Source organism: Protopterus annectens, chromosome 2.part2, assembly GCF_019279795.1.
Source record: "Protopterus annectens isolate FY-2018-M chromosome 2.part2, PAN1.0, whole genome shotgun sequence".
Lineage (NCBI taxonomy): Eukaryota > Metazoa > Chordata > Ceratodontiformes > Protopteridae > Protopterus > Protopterus annectens.
Genome location: NC_056730.1, coordinates 8,829,564 through 8,850,896, shown reverse-complemented (window position 1 = coordinate 8,850,896; position 21,333 = coordinate 8,829,564). Strand labels below are relative to the sequence as shown.

The following is a 21,333-nucleotide window of genomic DNA, read 5'->3' as shown; positions in this document are numbered from 1 at the left end:
CTAACTGTACAGAATGCACTGACAACCTTCAAGGACTACCTTCATCCAGGACAATTACTGATAAAGACGAACGACACCATGGTTATGTGGTACATAAACAAGCAGGGAGGTACACATTTCTATCCCCTCTGCAGACTAGCCATGGCATTGTGGAACACGGCCTTGAGCTACGAAGTGCACCTACAAGCTCAATTCCTGCCAGGAAAGCTGAATATTCTGGCAGACGAACTAAGCAGAAATCTCATGGACCCACACGAGTGAAAACTGGAACCAAAGATATTCAACATTTTGAGAAACAAATGGGGGAGCACAGAGATGGACCTGTTTGCCTCCTCTCAGAACTACCAATTGGACACATTCTGCACAAGGACTCCCCACAGACAAGCTTGGAAAGTGGATGCCCTGTCCTTCACCCGGAAAAACCTATCAGTTTATGCTTTTCCCCCTCTGCCTCTCCTCTCCTCTCCAAAGTTTGACTAAAAATCAAACAGGACAAACCAAGGACAAAATACTCATTGCACCAGACTGGCCACGCCAACACTGGGACCCCCTTTTGCACAGTGTGTCACTGCTGGAACCATGGCACCTGCCTCAGACCCCTTCCCTGCTGTCCCAGCAGGAGGGCCAGATTCTGCACCCCCAGCTTCAAACCCTGAACCTTGCAGCCTGGCTAATTACCTGAGCTCTCCATTACCATCCTTCAGTAAGCAAGTGATGGATGTCATTCTGGAGGCAATGAGGTCTAGTACTAGAAAATCCTGTGCTAAAAAGTGGAAAAGATTCTGTTCCTGGAGCCAAACTCAGGGGATCGGCACAACAGTGCCCAATTTACCGCATATTCTTCAATACTTAACTGAGATGCTTCACAAGGGCCTTTCCTTCTCTTCCATTAAAATTCATGCCGCGGCCATTTCAGCACATTATAATACGGAGCCACGCCTCTTGTCTCATCCACTGCTGAAGCAATTCCTCAGAGGGGCCAAAAACTACTCCAGCCTGGGACCTTAACTTGGTATTGGAAAAGCTCACTCTACCTCCCTTTGAGCCAGCTGCAACTGCAGAGTTGAAATTCCTTTCTTGGAAAACAGCCTTCCTTCTAGCCATCACTTCAGCAAGAAGGGTGTCTGAATTGCAGGCCCTCATGGCAGTGGAGCCTTTCATCATCTTTCAAGCGGCCAGGGTGTCCCTCAGGACCAATCCTTCCTTTATGCCCAAGGTGATATCCAGTGTGGCCCTTAATCAGTCCATTCATTTGCCAACCTTCTTTTCTAATCCACAGAACAAAGGGGAACGAATACTGCACTCCGTGGATGTGCACAGACAACTTATATTTTACTTGGCAGGACTAAGCCTCTCAGGAAATCTGAACAGGTGCTGGTTGCATTTGCTGCAGGGGCAGAGGGGAAGGCCATTTCTAAGTGGATAGGCCATTGCATTCATTTCTGCTATTAGCACCATGGAAAACCTACCCCACTAGGGATAAGACCCCATTCCACCAGGGCTGCATCTACTTCTGCAGCCTTTCTCAGAGGTGTTGCATCCAGGAGTTCTGTACATACCTTCACCAAGCATTACCACTTGCCAATGTTTTCTAAATCCAGAGCTGGTTTTGCCACTGCAGTCTTGCAGGGCCTAATAGCTGGTCCTAATGCTATCTAATTGCCTCCTCCCTTCCTTAGCTTTGGGAATCTACCCAAATGTAATGACTGCAGCAGTGAAACAGTACAGTTGTGTACACTTACCATAAATGTAGATGTTCGAATGTATTCATTGTTGTAGTCCTGATTACCCTCCCTCCAGCCCCCTGACTTCTATTGACTATACCTCTCTTCTTGTTTACTATACTTAAAGCTTTTTGGTGTATTTGCTTTTTGGTGGAGGTGTAACCTTGTATATAATTGCTTCCCATTAGGGGGCACCTGACATCTGGGGCAAGAAAAACTGATGTAATGGTGTCGGCTGCATGCTTTATACCCCTGACTACCAGACATCATGAAAGATGATACAGCAACTGACGCAGGACCCAAGACTTTGATAGTCAGGCCAACTGAGGGCTACCTGCAAGCAGATAACCCAAATGTAATGATTGCAACAGTGAATACACTCTAACATCTACATTTATGGTAAGTGTACACAATTGTACTTTTTCAGTGGCACGCTGAGTGTATTTGATTTGAATGAACTAAATTCAGAGAGAGAGAGTGAATGCATGTATGAAAGCAGAAGCAACTGTTTGTGGGAGATCAGTGAGATGTATGTAAGCTGAAGAGAGTGTTTGTGAGAGCTCAGAGAGAGAGAGAGTGAGTGAGTGAATGCATATATAAACACTGAAGAGATTGTATGTGTGTGAGAGATCAGAGAGAGAATGTGAAATCTGGCAAACTGAGTGAGTATGGAGCGAGTGTTGACATTTTAGCAATTTGAATTGTTCGGTTTGACTTGTCAGGTTAAGGAGAGAGTGAATTTATTTTTATCTTCCATTTTAAAACTCTAAAAACATAAGGTATGTTTCTGCTAGGGGAAAACATAGTGGAATACATGAAAAACTGAATTGTTCATACTGTACTGTATGTCTTCAATTTTTTTTCTGGTTGCTTGAGTTCTGTTTAACTGAGAGTTTACTGATTTTTGGGGTATGCCTTGCATTTGTTCCTACGTGGTACAACTGCATTTATGCAGCTGCTTACATGCTGGTATAATGGGATAGTGCACATTTCTGAGTAGTCAGTGGACTTAACTGGGTTTGGTGAGGATTTGAAACTTGCCAGTGTACGACCCGAGACGTACCTCCCTGGACTACATGAAGAGAGACATGGAAGAGCTCACCAATCTTGTAGCCCAGGCAGGTATGACCCTGGCCCTAAGTAGAATCCTGCTATCACCCAGAATGATACCGCAGTACGAGGACAAAATGATTGACCTCAACAATTGGCTAAGCTTCTGGTGTCATTCTAAGGGGATCCGGTATCTGTCCGCCTGGGACGACATGATCAACAGACCACAATGCTTTGCCAGAGATGGCCTGCACCTGTCGCCCCTGGGATTCCGGATACTGGCTAAGGGTCTTGCCCCCCTGTAGTGCCTTTTTTAGGCAAGGTTCAAATGACAAATTCACCACCGTAGCAAGAACAGGCAAGCAAAAACTGAAGGTAATGCTACTCAATGCTAGAAGTCTAAATCTCAAAATGCACTCACTTGAGGCACTCATTAAAATGGAGAACATCGATATCTGTGCAGTGACTGAGACCTGGTTCAAGGCTCTAGAGAGTACCCCTGAATTACCAGGCTATAACTCATACCACACTTTTCGGCCATCTAACCTGGACCAGAATGCCAAAAGCGGAGGTGTGTCCATATTCATTAAGGATATCCACATCTCCAGGCTAGTTGCACAGCATAATGCATCCGAGGTTATCCAAGTGCAACTAACTCTGGGCAAAACTGCAATCCAAATTGTAGCTTGCTACAGATCTCCCACCATGCCCCAGGATTCCCACTCCTCTTTTCTTTATACACTGGAAAATATTAGGGTTCAACCAAACACCCTAATAATGGGCGATTTCAACTACCCCCACCAATAACTGGTAAAACTACTCCTGTACCAGCTCCTTCGCTCAACACTTTCTGGAATTCATAAATTCCAGTGCCCTGGATCAACTTATCCACACCCCCACCAGGGGCAACAATATCCTAGACCTAGTCATTACCAGCATGAGTGACCGGTGTTCCACACCTGAAGTCAACTCCTCGTTGGTCAGATCCGATCATAAGCTAATCACCCTAGATATCCGCATCCTGTCCCCACCCACCATTAAGGAAACCACAGTAAGAAAATTCTCCAAAGCCAGCTTCATGCTTCTTAAGACAGAAGTGGCGAACTTCATGACACCCACGCAGATGGACAATACAGTTACGACGGCTGAATCCTACACAAATGCACTCTATAAGCACTTATACGAGTGCATGGATTGTGCTATCCCAAACAGAACCAAGATGCTATCCTCCACAAAAAGGAAGCCAATCTGGTGGTCCCCTGCCATAAACAAACTCTGCAACAGAAAGAAAAACTGTTGCAAAAGAGAGTAAAATCCCATGAGTGGAGGAGCTCCCTGGTCAGCCTCATTAAGAAGTTGAGATCCCTTATAAGATCCTCCAAAGCTAGCTACAAAAACAAAATTGCCACTGATTCTAAGGGCAACTACAAAGCATTCTATAGCTGTGTCAAGAATCTCAATGGCAACTCCCAGGTCTGCTCTGATTTACACCATAGCGGCATGAAAATTACAGAACCAGCTGATATTGCCAACATCCTGGCAGATAGGTTCAGTGCTAAATAATCCCCCTCTCACCCCCTAAATGGCCCATATCTATACAGGAAGAATGCAGAGTCCCTGTAATCACATCTATGCAGGTAAAAATTGCACTCTCTAAAACCAAAAACACAGCATCCATGGGACCAGACAACATCCCAGGCTATGTTTTACATGAACTTCAGAACGAACTGGCTCCCTACCTAAGCACCATGTTCAATCATAGTCTCACATCAGGCTTTTTGTGCCCACTGAATGGTGCACAGCAACAGTTATCCCAGTCCACAAAGGGGGGAGCCACCACTGATCCTGGGAATTATCGCCCTAGCAGCCTGACGAGCCTGGTCTGCAAGGCCATGGAACATATCATCATGGAACTCATAAACAAAGACATTGGTAACCTCCAAACTCTGGACCCCACCCAGTTCGGGTTTGTGAAAGGCAGATCATGTTTTCTGAACCTGATCGACTTCTTTGAGGCACTCACCAAAGCCATAGACGAGGGTAAGGTGGTTCACACAGCCTATCTTGACCTCGCCAAGGTTTTCGACACCATCCCCCATTTGGAATTATAGCTAAACTCACTAAACTAGGTATGAATCCCTACATCACAAGATGGGTTGCCAACTGACTCACTGACAGTACCCGCACTGTAAAAGTTGCAGACTCCAAATCTGACTTTAAACCAGTGACAAGTGGAGTACCACAGGGTTCAGTCCTGGGACCTCTCCTGTTTAATATCTACTTCTCTGAAGTACAGGCTAACACAGAAGGCCTCTGGCTAACTAGGTTTGCAGATGACTGCAAACTAGGAGCCATAGTTGAGTGCCCAAATGATGTGGACATCCTACAGAAGGGCCTCACTGAGACAGATGCCTGGTGTCAGAGGCATGGCCTCAAGCTCAATGCCAAAAAGTGCATTGTCATCCCCTTTGGTAAAAACTCTTTACCCATGAACTACCACATAAACGGCAGTCTACTTAACGCCGAGTGTGTGATGAGACCTTGGGACCCAGGTGAACAGTAGTCCCTCCTTTGATAATCACATTGTGACAGTATTCAGGAAATCCTTCTATGTGGCACACCTCATCACAAAAGGGTTCTCATCCAGGAAAAAAGAGGTCATTGTTCCTCTCTACTCGGCAGTCATTAGACCCTTTATAGAGTACAACACCCCTTTTGGAATGTACCTCACAAGACATCTGCAGCAGCTGGAAAGGCCACAGAAGTACCTCACAAAGAGGATTACTGGACTCAAACAGATGCCCTACACTGACCGTCTCAAAAAAAAACTCCAGCTTTACTCTGTAGCATATCGCCTACTCCGAGATCTCTGCCTAACATATAAAGCTATGTTAAACCCAGAGCTGTTGGACATGCTACACCTAAAGAAATCCCAGTCCCTCCGAGATGTACACTCTAGGGACCTAAACCTTGTCACCACAATAAACAGAACATGCTGGAGGGATAGATTCCTGTCCCAGAGACTTCCTATACTCTGGAACAAGCTACCAATCTATGTCAAGTAAAGTTCCTCATTAGCACTCTTCAAGAAAAATCCTGAGTGGATGGGAAATACACCCCGGGGATCACTTCTGTGGTTCTGCTTGACAGGGGCACAGGAAATTAGCTTTCTTGGGTGATGTAAGCCAGGGAACCCTGTTGGCTAGGCTTACTTAGGCCCTTGGGCTGATAGCCTAGTACCTACCTATGAACTTAGGAGTACGTAGTTTGTCTTAAAGAAATTTCTAAAGGTACCTTGAGTAGAAGGGATCTCTAGTTTCAGTTTTATTTAAAGAAGGCTGCTTTATGGTCTGACCTAACAATAGATGGGGGATATACAAGGGATGGTGGAAGATGCCCATATTAATAAGGACACGATCCAAGATGTTATTCCCCCCAGTGGATACACTTAACTAGTTGTCCCAATGTATTTGCATTGACAAAGTACAGGAATCTCTATGCTTGTGCACTAGTGATACTGTAGGTTTCCCTGTCTATAGTCAATGTTGAGAGTCTTTTTTTTTTCCAGAGGTTCTTGAGCTAGGGGACAGATGCATTCCCATGGCAATGCTTGCAGTAACGTTTTACATCAATGACACAAGCATGATTATCCCCCTTGCCTCCTATTTTTTTTCCTTTGTCTTTAATACAGTTTAGATCTTATTCCAGGCTAGCAGTGATAAAACAATCTTCATTCGCGTGTTTTTTTAGTGAAAATTCTGAATTTGAGAAAAAAATTTCAGGAGTAAGAGCCTTGTGAGGAGAGCTCCTTTAAATGCCCAGTGAATGGATGAGAGTTTCACTTGAGTTTCCACTTGCAGGATTAGTTTGGGCCATTGCCTTCTAGAGCTACTTCTGCTTGATCTGTGGTATCTCAGATCTCTCAGGGGCTAGGATCATCCCCAACTAGAAAAGGTTCCTTTTTATACTGTTCTCCTTTTGTTTGGGTTTGGGCAGAGACTGAGACACAGGAGAAGTGCAGTCCTGGATCCCACCTTGGGGATACATTTTGATTGACTTATGTCTCTTGGCTCACAGCCTGAATACAAGAATTTGCCCCTTGAGTCATCCCATCATACACTGGGAATATTATGGCTAAATTGTTTCTAGGGAATTTTTTTTTTTGAGCTCATTTGGACTGATCAGTCTGGGTTGAGGGTCAGTTACTGGGAGAGCTTATGCCGGAATCCTGAAACCAGTCTGAAAAATTTAGGTGCTTGTTTGACTCTTGCATTTGAACCAGAGGCATGGGTTTGGGATTTGAACCACAGGAAATTCAGTAGGAGCTAGCATCTAACCCAGTGCAGATCTCTCCTCTTTGCAGCAAGGTTCTTTGTAGCCATTACAGAGACTCCATAATCCCCACACTTATGAATGCCCTACATATTCGTAAGTCAAACAGTAAAAGAAATACAAGGTCTAGGGACCTGAATTTTGTTTGTGACTTAATCAGGACATGCTGGAGAGAAAGATGCATGTTCCAGAGACTGCTCCTCCTATGAAACAGGCTTCCCAACTATGTGAAACTGAGTTTGTCTATTACACACTTTAAGCGCAACCTAGACCAGTAGATGAGGAATTGGAAATTTACACCTGACCTGCCACCCATGTCCCATATAGAGAGAGGTAGCTTAGAAATGCCTGGCCCTCAATGTCCTTCTTGGGTATAGGACATCGTTATTCTTTTCAGAAAACTTGGCTAGAATTAGAAGTGATCCCCCCCAGGTAGTTAGCCTAGTAACAGTCTATGAATCATTGCACATTCATACAGTGTAGAGAGACTGATAGAGGGCATTCAAAATCAGGAACAAAAATGGATTTATCTTGTGTTTCGTTTCCAGTGTAGATACTAATGGAAAACATTGCGACTCAATATCAGGCTGTAAGCGTGAATCTTGGGATGTATTGGCTAAACCGTCTAAAATGGATGCTATTCTTTCTCCCTAGGCTGGGCCACTGCTTAAGAAACTGTTTTATCTTTGTTAAAAAAGGAATAGGAGACCGTTTCCTTTGAACCATACTTTTGCTTGCAGCAGCTACCACAATATTCTTCACAAAAAAAAATTAATCTTTATTAAGCTCAATGCACCATGAAAAAAAAAGATGTCAGCATCAGGTTATCTTTGTATTTTCTGAAGTTTTTCCTTTACAGCTGTACCTCTACAAATGTACCAGTGTTTGGTGTGATCCAGAAAATGTTCAAAACTTCAGCATGTGCAGTGTCCATTTATGTGTTACTTGAGGTAAAAAAAACAAAAAAACCTTGGCCAGGAAGCACACATTGCACATCTAAAAGATGACTGCAGTAATAAAGTGCAGAGTAAGAAAGAAGTGGGAAGCCAGTGCATGTTAGTCCACACTCTCAAGTCCCAAATCTTCTATTATCAAGTCAAATTCATGTAATGTCTCATTTTACATTTTCTTAACTAAGTCACGCGTCAACATTTTTACAACTTAAGTCTTAGAGTCAAGTCATTAGACTCAAGTCCTCAGCTGTGCTTGGAATCCTCACCAGTAGTGGCCTTGACACCGCATCTCCTCAAGAGACAAAAGACATGTTTAACAACCAATCAAAAAAAGAATCTTAACTCCATACACGAAAAAAAATACTGCAGTCCATTGATACCTGTGAAAAATATATTGCATACAAAAAGCCATGCAGGAAAAAGGGTTAAATGGAATATGTGGAGATCTGGGGTGTAGTGAATGAAATATCTGGTAGTCTGGCAAGAAGGGAGTTATTTTTGTAGAGTCATGGCTTCACAGCTCACATTCTTGTAATTTTTTTGTTTTTTACATCAAATGTTTGATCATTTCTGTCCATTGTTTTACATCTCGATATAACAAACGTGGGTTCATTGTAGATGGTGTAGATGTATGTACATACAATGTAAAATATATATATATATATATATATATATCTATATATATATATATATATATATATATATATATATATATATACACACACACATATACATATATACATATGTATATTTATGTATATGTATACACGCACACACATCCGGGAGTTGTTTCCTTTAACTGTGACATAATTAGAGTAACATTATGTTTCGATAAAGATATCGACTATGAATGTTTTTTCTTTTCTTTTTTTTTTTTTTTTTTTTTTTTCAGGCAGTTGATGTCATGCTCTGAAGATGGCAATGTTCGTATCTGGGAGTTAAGGGAATACCAGCCATCCCCTGAAGCGTCATCAGGTTAGTACTTAATCTGTTTAAAATCAAACAATGGCAACATTATACATGTCTTTGGGTTTTGCAATCACTGTAGTGTGCAGCTAATATAGTCTGCATTAAAATGGACCATGATCTTTTCGAACATTTGGTCGACAGTCTATATTCTGTTAAGTCTATGCTGAACAACAGTGCTTGTTTGTGTAGTGCTCATGTTGCCATATGTTTTCAAATATCACATGAACACTAATATTAAATACATTTTGCAGTATTCTGATAAGGATGCACTGATGCTTATAGACACTAATCAACTTCCATTTCATTATGGAGGTCATTTTACATTTTGGGTAGATGTGATAGAGGGTTTGAGCTTATGTGCACTGTATGAGTGGTTAAGAAATTCTTCCTAACTTATCCATACCTGTATTATCATTTATCTTTTTTAAGAACTGCTTTTTGGTGACTGCAGCTGAACTTGCAGCCCTTAAAATACTCCTTCCTAAAACAAAAAAAAACATTTATTCCTTAGACACTTCAGCAGTCTTTCTCTCTCTCTCACACACATGCACATATGCTATTTTCCTGCAGAGTTGCTAAGAGTCTGTGGATACTGTCTACACGGCTTAAACATGGAAACATCCTCATAGCTTCCACTGTTAGGTTAGATGTAACTACCCGAGGTCTGAACTAAAAAGGCAGTGGAACTATTATGAATTGATGTTTCATTTCAGTCACAGCAGCCAAATTGGCTTCAGCCTTTGTATAAAATGTATTTTGCTGAATACTTAATTGCACATCTATTCTTTTCTATGGCAATTCATAGCAACAATTCTTGGGTGAAGTTCTGTGTTACAGTAATACTAGGGCTTACATGTTTTATGCATTTGAATGTGTATCACCTCTTTATTTAATGTTGATGATAGGTACAGTACTTTTAAAAAGTGGTGTGTGTGTTACAGAAAGTTAAGTTTCTTCTACTTTGTCATTTTAGTGTGTTAATGCTATTCATCTGAGTGGTACAGACTGTGGCTTAGGTTCAGTGTTTGCTGTGCTTTGTTGATTTGTGAGGACATTATGAAGCCTGGGCCTCCATTCACATGATGGTTTTTAACTCTTATATTTTGTGGTGGATTTTGACATGTTGTCCTTATCCATGATGGGCAACAGTGTTAAACCAGGGCTGAATTTGTGGTTACCTAGTGATTCGTCCAACTTGTGTTTGAAGAAGGTAATAGAGCTGGAGTGGAAAACAGATTTACAGAAGGCAAATTCTCTGTGATATATACCTATTCCTTCAACATGTTCTGTTAAGTAACAGAAGGGATTGAGATCCCCTGAATGGGTGATGCCACCACTATTGAACTTGAGAATGTCTAATAGGTCTGAAAAGATGGGGTCTGTTGAGGCTCTATTCAGGAGGCAGAGATCACCTCTCAGTAGTCTGTATGATGTCAAGACAAGGGACAGGGCTTTCAGATGGTCTGCATAGTTTTAATGATTTTGGGTATTCCACTTGTGACACATGTTTGGACAAGTACATATTGAAAGTGGCATTTTACTCAGTGATTGGCTTAATAAGTGCTAAGTATGGTGGAATGATTACCTCCCTAGACCTAGATGCTACACTTTAGATATAAGCTGTGTGCTGCAGACTAATTTCCTTAAAATAGTAGACACATGGTGATCGAAAGGCAGTTTGTTGTTGGCATGGATTCCCAGATTCCTGAGTGTAGAATCAATTTTCCGGGGTATGTTCTCAATGTGATACTAAAAGGAGAGTCATGCTTGTTGAAGGATAGGATATGATATTGCATTTTTTTGCATTTAGTTTTGGTTTTGACATGAGCTTTTTGGTTTAGAGAGACTGTCTTGGAGGGATCATGGTGTCTTTTGAGGATTTATGTGCTGGCACAAAGTTTGCAGTAATTTGCAGACTTGGTCAGCCACAAACCCTTAATATAAGTTTTGACCAAGAATTAAATACCAAAGGGAAGTGGCTGAAAGATTAAATCTTGGGATCCACCTCTAGTAAAATGTCTTTTGGAAGAGGTACCACCCACCATTATTTCCTGTGTCCTGATTGTAACCCAAGTTGCTATCCAATGATTTGTATAGGGATTTACATATTGTTTGGAGAGTTTACCTATGATACCCAAGTGTGAGAGGTCACACAAGGTACCTTTGAGAGGTTTAGATATGTGGTGCATATTAATTTTACTGTTTTCCATTACTGCAGTTAATTTTTCAAAGACGTTGACCAAGTTAAGTAGGCAGGCTCTATCCTTGATGAATCATGATCTGGCTTGGGTCTGTGGTCTTTAATTCCGTAATGATCCTTTCTATAGCAGATGAAGCTGTTTAGGCTTATGAGTCTATAATTACCCAGGTCTGTTGAAGACTCACCTTTGTGCAAGGGAATGACTGTTGCCATCCTCCATTTATCTGCCACAAAGTCTGTTTTGTGGATGATGTTGAATAGATCTGTAGAGGATTTGACAAGTCATATCTCAGGTTGATCAGTAGACAGCCTGGCATGTTCCGCCTCTTAGACATAGTGTTCTTGGCCTTAAGTAGTGCCATGAGTACTTGTTCTTGGGAATTTCAAGTGGCTGTAAATGTGGTTATGTGATCTGAGAATATTGGTGGGGATAGAGGGTGAAGTTTGTTAAATTTGTCTGCTAGTAGACTGGCAGTGTCTTCTGGGTCTGATTATGTGATATCATTTGCTTTAGTTCTGCACAGTGCTGGGTGCTGTTTGTGATATTTGTAACATAGTTAAAGAAGGCTTTGCAGTTATGTTTTATGTGGGTGACTCCTTTTACCCCATGTCTGGCTTTAGTTAATTTAATAATGTTCTGGATTAACTTGCTGAGTTTAACAAGCATTTTTAACATCTTGAAAGTTAAAAGTACTTTTGCATGCAGTGATTTTTTTTTCCTTTTATTGTAACTACTGTTTATAGCATAGTTCCACCAATTGTGTTTATGTGTGAAATTGACATTGTATTTATTTCTTTGGGGGTGGACAGATGTGTCTATGCAGCTTTTTACTTGTGCATAGATTTCGCAGTTAAGGATTCTGCATAAGCCAAGATGGAAGGGGGTTTTTGAATTTAGCCAAGTAATCACTCAGTTTTTGTAGATTAGCCTTTTTATAATTTCTGAATACCAGTGTATTGGAAGTTGATTCAGGCTTCAATCTTATGGTGAATGTGACTGATTGATGGTCTAATTTGACCAGAGAGGAATTTAAAATTGTTGGGGAGCAAAACTTCCCCATATTGGTAAGGACCAAATCCAGGATTTGTGTTCTAACTGGTCCAGTGAGTTTGTACTGATGAAGTCCAGACATTTCTGGGTATATAAATTTGAGGCTGCATAAGTCTCTCAGTTTATGGAAGGGTAGTTGAAGTTTCCTAGGAGAATGGTGTTTGGCTTAATACATAGGGACTTCTGCTTTCACTGGAGGAGAGAGACAGCTGCCTTTAGTATCGTTGTCCAATGTATTGTTTCTGAACTTGTGATAAGCATTGGATCCTTGAATTGATGGAGTGCTTTCAGTAATGTTCTTCACGTTTTACTGTTGCAGTCATCACATTTGGGTTATTTGCTTGCAGGTAGCCCTCAGTCGGCCTGATTATCAAAGTCTTGGGTCCTGCGTCGGTTGCTGTCTCATCTTCCATGACATCAGGTAGTCAGTGGTATAAAGCATGCAGCCGATGCCATTACATCAGTCTTTCTTGCCGTGCAGTGCCCAAAGCAGAAGCAGTTCGCAAGTGCCGGTCGGCCGACTCCTGAAATTTTCATTTTCGAGTTTCAGATCCGAAGTCTTCAACTGAGCTAAGTACCCCGTTGAGGATCCTTTTTCTTGCTGTAAACTGATGTCAGTAAAAGTTAACAGTTGTATTTCTTCTGGAAAGCAAATACCTCATAAAGATTTTCATTCATACTGCATTCCTTGCCTAGGCCCAGACCACAACGTACCTCGCTGTCGGTTTTGTGCCTTATTCAAACCTCAAACTATTCATTGTCTGTTCATTTTCACATTTAAATATTTTGGTACTCGGTTCAGTTATCCAGAAATGGCTTTGGTAAGCCACCCACCTACCGACATTCTGAAAAAACGCAAAGATAAAGACAGAGACAGGCTGCATAGATCCAAAGCTGCTGACGATGCTTCTCCTAAGCCAGTCGCCAGTTTGCCAGTACTCAGTGAGGTGCTTTCGCAGCCCCTGATACCCGCTACTTCAGATTCGCAGGCCTCTACTGAGACCCATTCAGAGTCCGGTGTGCCTCGAGATGCTTCTTCAACTGTGGAACCTGCGGATGTCTCTACCTTGGATGGGTCTGGAGCCGCTGTGCAGGCAACGTCTTCTGTGGGTGTATTCAGGCCTATTGACTTGCATATTAAACCAATGCCATCTTCTTCTTCAAGGCCTAAAACTCGATCCATGCCTAGCAAACCGACGCCCAGACCGCATGGTCAAGCTCCTATGCCTAAAAAACAAATGATAAGAATGGCTGAAGACCTTATTAGTCTAATCAGGGGAAACCACCTTTCTCCCTCTAAGAGACCTAGGACTGATTTTCCCTTCTGATTCTTCTGATCAGGATTCTGAAATTTCTGTTTTCTGTGATGACCAGGCGTTGCCCTTATCTACCTATGAGGATGCTGATACAGAGGACTCCATTCCCCCTGCTTCCACTCCAGAGGATTTCTCTTTTGGTGAAACCTTGCATACTGTTAGGGAGCATTTCCACTGGGAAAGCCAGGATTACTCTGACTCCAAAAAGAGGTTTAGGGAATTCTTACTCCTACCTCAACACAGGCCTTTAGCTATCCCTCCTGTACTGGACATTGTAGATGATGCTTTCTCAGAATCTAGCCTGGCCCCTGACACTTTACCTCCAGCTCCCAGAAAACCAGACAGGTATTACAGGGTACCTGACTCTCACACGTTCCTCTTTAAGAACCCTACTGCGGATCCTGAGACCATTTCACAGGGACAAAAAGGCATTAAGGCTACTACTGCCAAAAACCCTACCCCCCTCTGATAGAGATTTCAGGGCCCTGGACAGATGGGGTAAGAAGGTATACACTTGCAGCTTTGGCCATTAGGGCCTTAAACTGCCAGTTTCATATGTTAAAGTATCAGCAGCATATTATTGGATTGCTTAAAATTATGTTGTTTCCAGACTGTGCTGAAAATAAAGAATTACAGGATTTAATGCATTCTGCTGAGCAGGTTGGAAAACGTACTTTGCAATGTGGTTTTGATTCATTAGAGGCATCTTGCAGGGCTGCTGTCACTGGGTCTGTACTAAGAAGGCATGCTTGGCTTAAAGTGCAATTTTTGCCAGATCATGTTAAAGCTAAATTACTGGATGCTCCCTTAAACCAAGACCGCCTGTTTGGCAACAAAGTAGAAGACGTACTTAAAAAGATGGAGGAAAAAGCTAAATCTATGTAAACTGTTAAAGATTTCCTGCAAGTACAGACTCCCAGATTTAGTAGGCATTGGCAGACCTCCCAACCGTTCCGAATTACTCGGTTTTTACCGAGTTTTGGGGTCCAAATGAAGGGGTGCCACGATTCCCGAGTGGCACCCCTTCACTTCCAATTTTTCTTTTCTTTTTTAAAACTTCCGCGCTGTCAGAGCTGACGTCATCACGTGCGCAATGACGTCAGCGCCGTCAGGCTACCAGCCAGTTGGAATTGAGCTCAAGGAGCTCGCATCATCATTTCCGGCTGGCTGGCGGTTAAGTTAACGGCGGGAATTAACCGCGAAGCTGATACAGCAACATGGGGACGTGGATACAGCGAGCCCTTAAACGGATGGCAGCAGCATGGGAACAGAGGGCTAGGGAGGGATTCGGAGCCGGGATTAATGGCGGCAGCCCTGAAATGGATGGCAGCAGCATGGGGAACAGAGCGGAGCCCTGAAACAGAGACGGGATTAATGAATGGCGGCAGTGGGATACAGCCGGGATTAATGGCGGCAGCAGAAGAGTTCGAGTACTACTCAGGGTAAGAGAGAGAATGTGTGTGTGTGTGTGTGTGTGTGTGTGTGTGTGTGTGTGTGTGTGTGTGTGTCTGTGTATAATATCTTCTGAGTTCAATCTGTGGAGGTTTCTTCACTGCAGTATGAAATGTCATAATTTTCATTTATAGATGTGGATTGTAAATCATTAATATTTTTATAGGGCAATATTTATAAGTTAATTTAACTGAAGCAAGTGGAGAATTGTGTTCATTTTTTTCCTGTTGAGATAGAGCATCCTTAATAATTGCTAAAGAATGTGACTTGCAATTGTACAGATTTTTGCCTCATATTTTTAGTCTGTTTCTCATACAGTTGTGATTTTATGGCAAATCATTGGCAAAACATTGAGGGTTGAAGTCAGAAAAATGACAGACATTTGGGTTTCAGACTTCATACCCTTCATAAAATTCATGCTAATGCAAAACCTGTTAGTCTGTCAATTTTTTAAGTTTGTAAGAGCAATATTTAAAAATTATCCCTATTTTTGGCACTTTATCCCCCCATTATTCATGAATTTGTTCATATTCCTTGTTCTAAGAAGTTGAGAGATATGCTAAACAACCTTGTCTGTATAAAATAAATAGTTGGCTAAACATTGAGGATATCATTTCTTTATTACCTAAAACAAGAAATTCATAGAACATACATGTTAACTGGCTTTATAGTTATTAAAAGATGGCTTGAATTATATGAAGATGCCATAAAACTCTAAAATATGTGTATTAGAATGTGCAGATTGACTGCTATTTGAACTAGAGAATGTATGAAATAAATATATAACCTGTTTTTTATATATTAAAAATAGACTGCATGCATTACTTTCTGGGTGCAAATTGATTGATATTTGAACTAGAGAATGTATGATATAAATATATAACCTGTTTTTTATATATTAAAAATAGACTGCATGCATTACTTTCTGGGTGCATTCCAATTATAAAGCATATGATCCTGTGGTTTTCTACATCTTACATAGTTCCTGTAATAGAAATTAGTTGTAATAAACCTCATCTCAAAAATATGGACTACATACAAGTAACCTGAAACATATGGCACTAAGGTTAAATGTAAGAGCAGAAATGGTATTCAGATTTATAGTTATTTTATGTTGAAACAGTCTTTGCAATCAGCAATTTGACATTTTATGTACATTTATTGGTGTGTGTGTGTGTGTGTGTGTGTGTGTGTGTGTGTGTGTGTGTGTGTGTGTGTGTGTGTGTGTGTGTGTGCGTGTGTGCGTGTGTGTGTGAAATTCAGGCTCAAACCCTGTACCTTTAGCCACCACCATTTTTTTTTTTTTTTTGCTAAGAGTTTATAGCTATGATAAGAAGATGACTGAGTTGAGATCTATGATGAGAAGTAAGAACACTTTTTTTGTGCTGAGAGTTTAGAGCTATGATAAGAAGTGAGCACACAATTTGTATTCCCCTACTATTGTTTTTGTGCTAATAGTTCAGAGATATGGTGAGTGAGAAGTGAGAACTGAATTTGTATTCCCCCATTATTGGCTTTGTTGTTTGTCCATGTTTTTTGTGTTGAGGTTAAGAGCTATGTTGAGAAGTGAGAAATGAATTCACTAAATAAATGATGGCTATTAAGTTTCAGTCTTCCTATTTTTCAGGCAGCTGCTGATATGGGATAGTGGTATGTTGTTCTGAATGTAATGCATAGAGTCCTGGGTTCAAAACCTGCCAGTGAAATGCATGATGGTAGCACAACATTTTATTCTAGCAACTTTACAAAATTATACAAGCAATGTTTAAAATGTGTGCCTGGCTTTTGACCTTTTGTCCCCCTCCCTCCCCAAAAAAATGAAATTAAAAGTAAGTGCGAAACGCTGTTCAAGATGCCTATGGCTTACACTACTGTCATTCTATTTATAGTGTGGGTCTGGAAGCAGACTTTTATGATGGAAAAGTTCTGAATTGGGCAGTTTTGTCATTATTGGTTCATGTGTTTTGTTTCCTTGCCTACAGTACAGATTACTGGTAAAATGTTCAAACAATAAATTTAAAATGCACTCTAACATATGTGTTGTATTATACAAGGAATATAATTTAATAAAGTCAGGAAGGTGTATAAAGAAAAGAACACATGTATGTTTCTTGTTTTGTGTGCAAGGGGCCATTGATTTGAAAACAGCCCAAAGGTAATCTTTATCCACCACTGTGCATTTTCTTTGGATGTGGTGTGGGTCTCAATGCTGTTTCAATGAATGTGAGTTTCAAGGGCAAAGTTTAATGTCAAGCCTATTTTCATTGTGAGACAGTATTGCTTTGTTTACCAGATGATGTATTTTAGTGTTTCTGCATTGTTGCGCTGTAAAATGTAAAAATAAAATTCAAATCATCGTAGAAGTAAAGCAGTGTGCATAAATTAGTGTTTATGGTAAATGGGGCAAAATAGCCAGGTAACAGGACACTGGAATGGCTGCAGGGGGACTCTTGTCTGGTGCCATGTTTTGGTTGTCTGTTCAATTTGCGTTCGAAAGTTGGTATCCCACAATTCCATTTGGAGTGGGTGGGGTTACATAATTATGTATGCAAATTAGATGTTAATCAGCGTACAGATTTGTACCTATTTTTCATGGGCCTTGTCCAGATTTTTGATATTTTCAGGTTGAGAGGTATGGGCATTGGCCTTCTAAGAATTGGTCCTTTCCTGCCTCTTCCAGATCTTCTCAGTCCAAACCCAGAACCAGCAAAACACCCAGGCTTCAGTCCCAAGGTACTCACAGGCCTAAGCAGTGGGGGGGGGGCTTCCACTTCCAAAGCTGGGAGTAGTAAGACACCCTCCTATGGTAAATTGTCACAATGATTTAACTTTAAACCTTCCAAGCCGTGCTCAACTGGCTGTTCCTTTATGGGGAAAGATCGCCCTGCATGCAAAAAACTGGGAACTCATTACCCAAGACAAATGGGTTTTAAATATAGTTTCCCCAAGGATACAGATTCCACTTCCACTACTTACCAACCCCAAACGGTTGGCCAGACCTACACCTAAACCAGTGTGCAGAGGCTCAAAAGCAAGTTCTCTCTCTTCTAAGCATCAGGGCTATTTAGCCTGTCCCAGAAGAAGAATGGTGGCAAGGTTTCTACTCAAGACTTTTTCTGGTACCCAGAAAAGACAATTCCTGGTGCCGTATCCTGGACCTGTCTATCCTAAACACTTTTTTGGAAATCCCAAAATTCAAAATGCTATCTCTACATCAGCTGCTTCCCATGCTGGGAAAAAATGCCTAGTTGGCAACACTGGATTTAAAGGAAGCCTACCTGCACATCCCAGTAAGGGAATCTTGCATAAGATACCTATGCTTCAGAGCAGAACATGCACTATCAGTTCTCTGCACTGCCCTTTGGCTTATCTACTGTGCCCAGGGTATTCACAAAGTGCCTAGCTCCAGTCATTGCATTTTGCAGGCAAAGAAATATTCAGATATACCCATACCTGGACGATTGTCTAATTCAGGCAGAAAGCCAGGATGTACTATTAAATCATCTGGCATTTGTAAAGAAATTGCTAACTTCTCTGGGGTACACTATAAACGAAAATAAATCACATCTAGTACCCTGCCTACAATTTGTATTCCTGGGAGCAAGCTTGAATACAACTTCCCAGATGGCCTACCTCACGCCAGAGAAACAAGTTTGACAGCCTACTTCAAACTACTGGCCACAAATACCCAGCTGTCTGCAATGAAAATACTGCAAGCCCTGGGGTTCATGGCCTCTCGCATCCTACTAATTCCATATGCAAGACTGCATATGAGGAAACTACAGTGGTATCTAAAAAGCCTATGGTGTCAACATTCTCATGATCTAGAAACAAGGAGTCCTATCATACCTTGTCTAAAGATAGAGTTCCTTTGGTGGACAGAGGCCTGCCACCTAAACGAGGGACTGCCATTCACTCTACCCCCTGCTGCCCAAACCCTAACAACAGACGCATCAGACTATGTATGGGGGGCTCGCTTAGCAGAGCGGTGCATTCAGGGCAGATGGAATCCAAGTCAAATACACCTGCATATCAATCATAAAGAAATGTTAGCTGTACAGAATGCTCTGACAGCCTTCAAGGACCACATTCTTCCAGGGCAATTATTGATAAAGATGGACAAAACCACGGTTATGTGGTACATAAACAAGCAGGGGGGAACCCACTCATACCCTCTCTGCAGACTAGCCATGGCTGTGTGGAACACAGCCTAGAGCTACCAAGTGCAACTACAAGCTCAATTCCTGCCAGGCAAGCTAAATACACTGGCAGATGACTGGAACCAAAGATATTCAACATGTTGAGAAACTAATGGGGGAGCCCAGAGATGGACTTGTTTGCCTCCCCTCAGAATTACCAATTGGACAAATTCTACATAAGGACTCCCCACAAACAAGCTTGGAAAGTGGATGCCCTGTCCTTCACCTGGAAAAACCTATCAGTTTATGCCTTTCCCCCTCTGCCTCTCCTCTCCAAAGTGCTACTAAAGATCAAACTGGACAAACCAAGGACCATACTGATTTCACCAGACTGGCCATGCCAGCATTGGTACCCCCTCTTGTGCAGTGTGGTCACTGCTGGAACCATGGCACCTGCCCCACACCCCTGCCCTGCTGTCCAAGCAGGAAGGCCAGATTCTGCACCCACAGCTTCAAACTCTGAACCTTGCAGCCTGGCTAATTACCTGATCTCTCAGTTACCATCCCTCAGTAAGCAAGTGATGGATGTCATTCTGGAGATCAGGAGGCCTAGTACTAGAAAATCTTATGCTGGAAAATGGAAAAGATTCTGTTCCTGGAGCCAAACTCAGGGGATGGGTACAACAGTGCCCAACTTACCTCATATTCTTCAATACTTAACTGAGATGCTTCACAAGGGCATTTCCTTTTCTTCCATTAAAATTCATGCCTTGGCCATTTCAGAACATTATAATACAGAGCCATCCCTTTTCTTTCATCCACTGCTGAAGCAATTCCTCAGAGGGGCCAAAAACCTAAGAACACCCAGAAGAGCCCCTACTCCAGCCTGTGACCTTAACTTTGTATTGGAAAAACTCACTCTGCCTTCCTTTGAGCCAGCTGCAAATGCAGAGTTGAAATTCCTTTCTTGGAAAACAGCCTTCCTTCTAACCATCACCTCAGCAAGAAGAGTGTCTGAATTACAGGCCCTCATGGCAGTTGAGCCTTTCATCATTTTTCATGCGGACAGGATGGCCCTCAGAACCAATCCTTCCTTTATGTCCAAGGTGGTATCCAGTGTGGCCCTTAATCAGTACATTAATTTGTCAACCTTCTTTTCTAATCCACAGAATTGAATACTGCAGTCCTTGGACTTGCACAGACAACTTAGATTTTACTTGGACGGGACAAAACCTTTCAGGAAATCTGAACAGCTGCTGGCTGCATTTGCTGCAGGGGCAGAGGGGAAGGCCATTTCTAAGAAAACCATTTCTAAGTGGATAGGCCATTGCATTCATTTCTGCTATAAGCACCATGGAAAACCTACCCCACATGGGATAAGACCTCATTCCACCAGGGCTGCATCCACCTCTACAGCCTTTCTCAGAGGTGTCCCTAACAGGGACATCCTAGAAGCTGCTACCTGGAGTTCTGTACATACCTTCACCAAGCATTACCACTTGCCAATTTTTTCTAATTCCAGAGCTGGCTTTACCACTGCAATCTTGCAGGGCCTTATAGCTGGTCCTAATGCTGTATAATTGCCTCCTCCCATCCTTAGCTTTGGGAATCTACACAAATGTGATGCCTGGAACAGTGAAACACGAAGAACATAGTACAGTTGTGTACACTTACCATAAGTTTAGATGTTCGAGTGTATTCACTGTTGTAGTCTTGGTTACCCTCCCTCCAGCTCCCTGACTTCTATTGACTATACCTCTATTCTTAATAAAACTTCAAAGGTGCCAGTATGAGCAAGTAGCTGCACCATAAGCCCAACACATGAAACAAAATGCTTTTAAAAGAAATTAATTTCTTCTTTTGTTTCTTGTTCTGAGGAAGTCCCTGAGGTGTATACTGGGGAAGAAAGCACTTAACAATAAAGAGACTGGACTAGCATACTCTTTGTGAGCATTTTGTTTCATGTGTTGGGCTTATGGTGCAGCTACTTGCTCATATTGGCACCTTTGAAGTTTTAGTAGTAGTTTTTTGGTGCCTTATCAAACAGATTTGTTGTTGTTATACCTCTATTCTTGTTTACTATGCTTAAAGCTTTCCGGTGTATTTTCTTTTTGTTGGAGGTGTAACCTTGTATGTAATTGCTTCCC

At 41.9% G+C, this 21,333-nt stretch overlaps 1 protein-coding gene across 3 annotated transcripts in view; it reads left to right on the top strand.

The window, feature by feature from the left end:
• WDR41 (WD repeat domain 41) overlaps positions 1-21,333 on the top strand; it is a 1,028,182-nt gene that overhangs the window by 945,404 nt on the left and 61,445 nt on the right. For all 3 annotated transcript variants that reach the window (XM_044063698.1, XM_044063697.1, XM_044063699.1), the window contains one exon: positions 8,952-9,034. In XM_044063698.1, coding sequence (XP_043919633.1) covers positions 8,952-9,034 — 83 coding nt within the window. The remainder of the gene's footprint in view (positions 1-8,951; positions 9,035-21,333) is intronic.